Consider the following 7,579-nt stretch of genomic DNA (forward strand, 5'->3'; position numbering starts at 1 on the left):
GGTGGTGATGGTGGTGATGGTGGTGATGGTGATGGTGGTGGTGATGGTGATGGTGGTGGTGGTGGTGATGGTGGTGGTGGTGGTGGTGGTCATGGTGAGGAAAGGTCAAAACACCTTTCTCCCTCAAACACTGAGAACTCTGAAAACCATCTTAACTATTTTCTGTTTGTTTTTAAGTTATAAGGTCTCCGTGCGAGCCCTGCATTTGGATGGTATTTGGGTCCATCTGGTGGAGTTTCTAGCACACCGTGTACAGAACAAAGCACAGGCCTTACAATACAGGGTTTATCATAGGAAAAAACAGCCTAGAAAGGAAGTGAGAACCACTGAAAACTTGGGTCAGGACAAAAAATACACATACATCAGGGAAATGTGTCTTTGCCAGGAAGGACCCGTAAGCCAGTAGTGTTCCCTCAGGTTTCTATCCATTCTTCAGAAAGAGATGTCTTTCACGAAATTTAGAAATACCGTTTCTTGTTATTTCAGAACAGTTCTCAGATGAATAAAAGGCCCAGTGGGAAGATCTTGGCTGTGTGAGTGGCTCCCTTCCAGAAGGCTAAGGAAAAGTATCTTACAGAAATGATGGCTGGGTTTTTGAGGGTAAGTGAAAGAGCAGCTTCGCTAACCAGCAGGCCATGTTTGCTCATGATGCCCTTGGGTGTCTCCGTCGGGGGCTCCGCTGGTTGCGCAGGGGCTTCCCTGCTTCTGGCGCCCCAGCTCTTGGCTGATCAGCAGGGACAGGAAGGACAACCGACTGGAAAGTGGAGCCTTGGCTACTCAAGGCTGAGACCAACCCGAGCTGGGGCCCCTCTGACAGGGAGCCAGGACCTGCAAAATCACTGGAATTCCTTCCATTGGGAGCAGGACCAGGAGAGAGGGGAGGTGTGTCAGCTTTTGTCTCCAGCACTTGGCTGCTACAGAACTCACCCTCAATAGCCTCCACTCCAGCTACCCCAGCTCCCGGTTCAGCAGGGAGGCTTAAACTACCTTCCTCGCTCGAACATCGGAAACTCTGAAAGCCATCATAACTATTTTCTGTTTGTTTTTTAAGTTTCGCTGGGAACAGAACTTCTACATTTCCGATCACCATCCAGCAGCTGTAATGACTAGACTGCAAAATAAATGAAAAAAACGGAGACTAAATTGCGTGTTCCTGCCCCCACGTGACCCGAGAACTGCGGTGGGGCAATGGGGTTGCTTCTCCAAAATCAAGGTTCTTGAGAGAACACGTGGCACCTGCAAGGCGGAATCGAACAGAAGGTTCCGGGAAGATGGAAGAGACATCAGGGTGAGCAGGGGGAGGACGAGGAGGAAGGCAGAGTAGGGAGGCTACTGTCTTTAAGGGACTCGGGCCCCCGCCGCCACTGAACTCACTTTATTTGTCGGGATGTGCGATGGAACGTCTGCCATCTGGAAGGCACGCTCATGCCGCAGTGCACCACCGGTTTGATCTGCAAGGAGACAAAGGAAGCCCAGAACCCAGGTCAAGCTAACAAATGCTTGTTGAACACCGACATGACACACAGCTTCCGCCCAAAATCTAAGCAAAGGTGGGGCAGCCCCGCTAACAGAACAGACCCCAGAGGGGCCCAGGGAAGCTGCGCTCCGTGCTGGGCGGAGTCTGGGAGCTGCAGCGGCTGAACCCGGCATGCCCTAGAGCGGGTGCTCCACCAGAGGACACCACGCCGAGAAGCCCTCACGGCGCAGCTGGAGAAAAGCCGGTGAGCGACAAAGAGCTCAGCCAAAACTAAACAGATTTTAAAAATTATATATACTCGTATACTAATAGCCACAAAACCAATGCCATGAATATCAACATCTACCATGAATTTGCAGACCCAGTTTAGAAAGAAAACAACAGAAATTATCCTTTGCAAAATTCTATTAAGGTACAGCTACCCTAAGAAGCAGCTCTCTGCTTGACTGCATAAAATTACGGAAACAATGAACCAATTGCTTTTCTATGTGTTAATGATTCACTAACCCCAATATCACCTGCCTGATTCAATGGCTCCAGCAATTAAATACATGATTCTGGACCTTTCCCCCGGTATTCCATACAATAATCTCCTAACAAGTGTCAGGCAAACATGCTTTTCTGTTGTCTGATGGTGGTGACAGGTTCAAGACTCAAGTCAATCATCTGCCCCAAGAGGCAGGACCCAATGGGCTTTAGAGCTCTTTATTGAAGGTGGTGGCTCAGACAGTAAAGAATCTGCCTGCCATGCAGGAGACCTGGGTTCAATCCCCGGGTCTGGAGGAAGATCCCCTGGAGAAGGAAATGGCAATCCACTCCAGTATTCTGCCTGGAGAATCCCATGGACAGAGGAGCCTGGAGGGCTATAGTCCATGGGGTTGCAAAGAGTCAGACTCAACTGAGCGACTAACCAGGGTCATTAAACTTCATCATGTGTCCATGATGGAAGACTCTCGAGGCTGCCAAAGCAGCACGGATGGTTTGTCGATGCCTACTGTGCACCAGGCGCTGCTGCTGCTGAGTCGCTTCAGTCGTGTCCGACTCTGTGTGACCCCATAGACAGCCTCCCACCAGGCTCCCACCGTCCATGGGATTCTACAGCCAAGAGCACTGGAGTGGGTTGCCATTTCCTTCTCCAATGCATGAAAGTGAAAAGTGAAAGTGAAGTCGCTCAGTCGTGTCTGACTCCTAGCGACCCCATGGATTACAGCCTACCAGGCTCCTCTGTCCATGGGATTTTCCAGGCAAGAGCACTGGAGAGGGGTGCCAGTGCCTTCCCCACCAGGCGCTGCACTCGGACCTTTATAGGCATTCGTGTCTGATCCTCAAAACAACCAGGTAACAAAGAATCAGAGGTTATACAATCTTCCCAAGAACACACAGCTATTAAGTGTCCTGGCTATAATAAGCCATCAAAAATATTTTATTATAGGTTTTAGCAAAATGGGCACTTGAACCTATGTTGATATAGCACTTAGGAGCCTTGTTGAGTCATCCTTGACTCCAGGACTTTTTCTGTCTCTTTATCACCGTGTGGGCTTGCTCAGTTTGCCTCGCTTCCCTAAGCCTGTTTGTCTGTCCGCATATGCAATGCAGATCAGAGCAGTGCGTGTGCAGTAAGTCAGACAGAAAAAGATGACTACTTCATGATGCTACTTATAAGTCAAATCTGAAAAAAAAATACAAGTGAATCTACATACAGAGCAGAAACAGACTCACAGACAAACAGACTTATGGTGAAAGTGGCGTGATAAGTGAGGAGGCTGGGACTAACCAGTACAAGCCACTACACATAAAACAGATAAGCAGCAAGGACTCACCATATGACACAGGGACAATATCCATTCCTTGTAATAATCTATAATGAAATATAACCTTAAAAAACATGCATAACCAAATCACTTTTTCAATCACACTTGAAACTAACACAATATTGTAAATCAAATACACTTCAATAAAAATTTAAAAATATATATTAGGCAAAAAAAAAAGTTAAAAAAAAAAGTAGTGCATTGACATAGGTTTGCTCGAGATACCAGTAACACAAAGTGAGTGAACACATTGTCCAGTGCTCAGCAAAGCACCTGAAGTTCAGAGCTAAGAGCCCAGGCAACTGCAGCGGATCTTATTTGTCTTGTTGCCCTGAAGTCCCTTCTCTCCCTGGCCCCATCCTGCTCCGACAACCCTCTGTGAACACCCTCACAGCCTTCTTCATGCCAAACATCAAACAAAAAGCCCCATAGCTGACCCGTGGTCATGCTCCCCTGGAGGATGGACTTCAGCTCAGCTCAGCTCAGTTCAGTTCAGTTCGGTTGCTCAGCCATGTACAACTCTTTGCAGTCCCATAGACTGCAGCACGCCAGGCCTCCCTGTCCATCACCAACTCCCAGAGTTTACTCAAACTCATGTCCATTGAGTCAGTGATGCAATCTAACCATCTCATCCTCTGTTGTCCCCTTCTCCTCCTGCCTTCGATCTTTCCCAGCATCACGGTCTTTTCCAATGAGTCAGTTCTCATCAGGTGGCCAAAGTTTTGGAGTTTCAGCTTCAACATCAGTCCTTCCAATGAACACCCAGGACTGATCTCCTTTAGGATGGACCGATTGGACCTCCTTGCAGTCCAAGGGACTCTCAAGAGTCTTCTCAAACACCACAGTTCAAAAACATCAATCTTCGGTGATCAGCTTTCTTTATAGTCCAACTCTCACAGCCATACATGACCACTGGAAAAACCATAGCTTTGACTAGAGGGACCTTTGTTGGCAAAGTAATGTCTCTGTTTTTTAATATGCTATCTAGGTTGATCATAGCTTTTCTTCCAAGGAGCAAGCGTCTTTTAATTTCATGGCTGCAGTCACCATCTGCAGTGATTCTGGAGCCTCCCCAAAATAAAGTCTGTTACTGTTTCCACTGTTTACCCATCTATTTGCCATGAAGTGATGGGACCAGATGCCATGATCTTAGTTTTCTGAACGTTGAGTTTTAAGCCAACTTTTTGACTCTCTTCTTTCACTTTCCTCAAGAGGCTCTTTAGTTCTTCGCTTTCTGCCATAAGGGTGGTGTCATCTGCATATCTGAGGACTTCAGCTGCCTGCTGACAAATGGACTTACAGGCTGGAACTGGTGCTCTGAATGACTCCAGATTTGCTGAGTCCGCAATCAGAGAAACCATCACAAAGCATCAGGTGGCCACTGACTCATGCAGCCAGCTGGCCATCCTGGGAAGTCCCTACTCAGAAGCGGGGCCTCAAGTAAAACCGACCCAGCGACAGTACCTGGTCCAAATTCTGCCAGGCTGCAGACTCCAGAAGGCCCTCGGCCATGGTTCCATTCATTTACTTAAGCCTTATTTGTGGAGGACCCACCACGGGAGGAACTGTGCTAAGTGTTAGAGACGCAAAGGTGAGCATCACACCTTGCCTTGGAAGTGCTAGGCGCATGGGGACCCAGGCCATTGAAGGGGCAGTCTGGAAACAAGGGGACAAGCACACGCAGCTCTGTGGTGAGGGCTCCGTGGGGGCAGCACGGGGCAGACAGGTGCACCCCCTCCTCACAGCGACACAAAGCGGGCTTCCTGGAGGAAGCTGCATCCAGGCTGAGAGCTGAACTACAGGAAGGAGCCAGTCAGTCGAGGGTGGGAAGAAATGTTGAATGAGGCTGGGGGAGCAGCATATGCGCAACATCCTGGTGAGAGGACTTTGGACACACCCTTGTGGGTACAAGGTCTCTGGGAAACAGAAAGCGCTGGACTAGATCCTGGACTCAGAGGGAGGGGTGGTGAGAGGTGGGGCTGACGGAGAACGCAAAGGCCAGGTCAAGGTTAGCAGAGTAGTCTCCACCCCCCGGGAGCAAGGAGGCAGGCCTGGAAGTGCCTGCACCAGGGAACCGAGGTGATCAAGTTGGAAAGGGAAGCGCAGCATGCCGGAAGGCCAGCGGAAGGCACAGGGCTCCCAGGAGCAGCTCGGGTGCAGTCAGCGTCAGCAAGAATCGGAGGAGTAACTGAACGGGCTTGAGGGGCGAGGGGAGGGATGGGGCGCAGGGCAGCTGGGAGAGGGGAAAACTAAGAACAGGTCTCTGGTTTCAGGAACTGGGTGTACAACTCTGTTCTCCGAAAAAGGGAACACAAAACAACGGGGTTCGGAGGAAGATGTACAGCTACGGAGGCCAAGCTCTGGAGCCCACAAACTACAGTTCGTGAAGCCTGTGGGCCCCAACGCGGGCGCTGCACAGCAAGAAAAGTCACAGCAATGAGAAGCCCTTGCCCCAACGCTAGGGAGCAGCCCCACTGGGCACACTTGGAGAAAGCCCGCTCAGCCACGAAGGCCCCGTGGAGCCAAACACAGAAATGACAGTTTTTTCATGTTTATATTAAAAGTCTTTTTAAAAATCGGACACCGTCGACATTCTCATTAAATCAACATGACACCATCATCGAAACTCAAGATCCCAAGAGCACTACTTGGAGTCTAATTTTCCTCGTCCCTCCATTGAATGAAATGCAATTCCAGATTCATTACACTGAAGCACACGTCATTTCTATGGTTATAGGAAATGTACTGCTATGATATTCTAATTAATTTTAAGTAAATTTTTTTGCTAAGCTAAGATCTCTTAAGAAGCTTCTTCAATTTTTGCATTAATTTAATATTTTGACCACAATGTAAGTTCTGTGAAAGAATACTCTACAAAAAGCTAGGCACGCCTACTCTGCATTACTGTATCACAAAATAAGGCAGAATAATTTAGTAAAACATATAAACCCTGAATATTTGGACTTGGCCAAAACTTACAGTATATTATATTTAGTGTTTTTAACAGTTTTCACTGGTGTTCAAATTGGTAGGCATTCATGGACTTCAAATTCAGGTAGGGTCAGCTATTCCAACTTAAAGATACTATGAGTAATAATTTCAATGATTTACTGAGTTCTTACAACAGGCCCATCACCATCTCAAACCCCACAACACTCTAAGAGGTATTATTTCAGATCCATATCTATGGATCTAATCATAGTAAGATGTCATAAACCATTCAACCATTTCTCTATTGATGGACATTCACATGGTTCCCAGGTTTTTGAAATTACAATAATAATAATAAATGCTGCCATAAACATCCTTAAGCCCCAGCGTGTGCACTGAGTGAGCTGGCTGGAGGGGGTACAGGAGGGGAGCCCACGGCCTCGACTTCTGACAAGGTCTGGGGAGCTTTCAACACCACGTTCTCTTGCAAAGCTACCTCACAGAGGCTGTGAAAACACTACAGTCCCACCAAGACAAGGATTTACACATCAAACAGCAATAATCACGAGCCACTTTCAGGGAGTGACATCTTCTACCGAAGGAGCGGGGGCTGGGGGGTGACCGTCAAGCACCTCCAGGCCTCCCCACTGCACAGGACACGGAGCACTCCAGGGCGGGAGTGGCGTTCTCACGGGAACGCCGTCACGTGTGCCCTGGAAGCAGCACATGCTCTGAGAGACGTGCCGGAAGTCAACATTAAAGAGGCTACAATTGTGCGCCTAACTCCTCCTCCTTACAATCACGAGGGCTCTATCGGGGGCCATCCCAGTGCCTGGGTACAATAATGAACGTGCAAAAGGATGGAAGGTCTGTTGACAGGGAGCGGGTTAAATAATTGTGATAGACTCACATAATGGAACATTTTGCAGCCACTAAAAACCATGTTGCAGGAGATCCTTTACTAGGTTAAACTATCATGATACTTAACTAATAAAAAGAAGAGAACAGTGTGTGTTGGTGGACTGCCTCTCTTTAAATATATACACACACATACTGTACGTACATGTGTGTCTGTGAGGGTAGATAGCTAGATATTCGCTACTTGTGCAGAGAAAGGCTGCTGGAAACGGACATGACGAAACACACACAGTGCTGATCTTCGGGAGGAGGGATCATGGGTGATTTTCGCTTTCCTCATTGAGCTTTTCTGCACGGCAATTTTGACATTTTTCTCAGCAAGAATGACTTTAAAATGAGATTTTTTTTTTTTAATGAAAGAGTGCAAATTTCAAAAGAACAATTAGAAAGTTCCTTGGGCAACCACAACCTTGGTGTGAGGGCCCTGGAATCTAGGCCCGAC

The 7,579-nt window shown here is 47.9% G+C and overlaps 1 protein-coding gene across 1 annotated transcript in view; it reads right to left on the minus strand.

Moving 5' to 3' along the window:
• DCDC2C (doublecortin domain containing 2C) overlaps nt 1-4,800 on the minus strand; it is a 29,026-nt gene extending 24,226 nt beyond the window's left edge. Inside the window, exons 1-2 of the mRNA XM_086414134.1 lie at nt 4,753-4,800; nt 1,375-1,451 (exon numbers count right to left, since the gene is read on the minus strand). Coding sequence (XP_086270260.1) covers nt 1,375-1,451; nt 4,753-4,800 — 125 coding nt within the window. The remainder of the gene's footprint in view (nt 1-1,374; nt 1,452-4,752) is intronic.
• Nucleotides 4,801-7,579: the final 2,779 nt, after the last annotated feature.

Source organism: Bos grunniens, chromosome 8, assembly GCF_055505025.1.
Source record: "Bos grunniens cultivar Pamir isolate PY7600 chromosome 8, Bosgru_T2T1.0, whole genome shotgun sequence".
Taxonomy (NCBI): domain Eukaryota; kingdom Metazoa; phylum Chordata; class Mammalia; order Artiodactyla; family Bovidae; genus Bos; species Bos grunniens.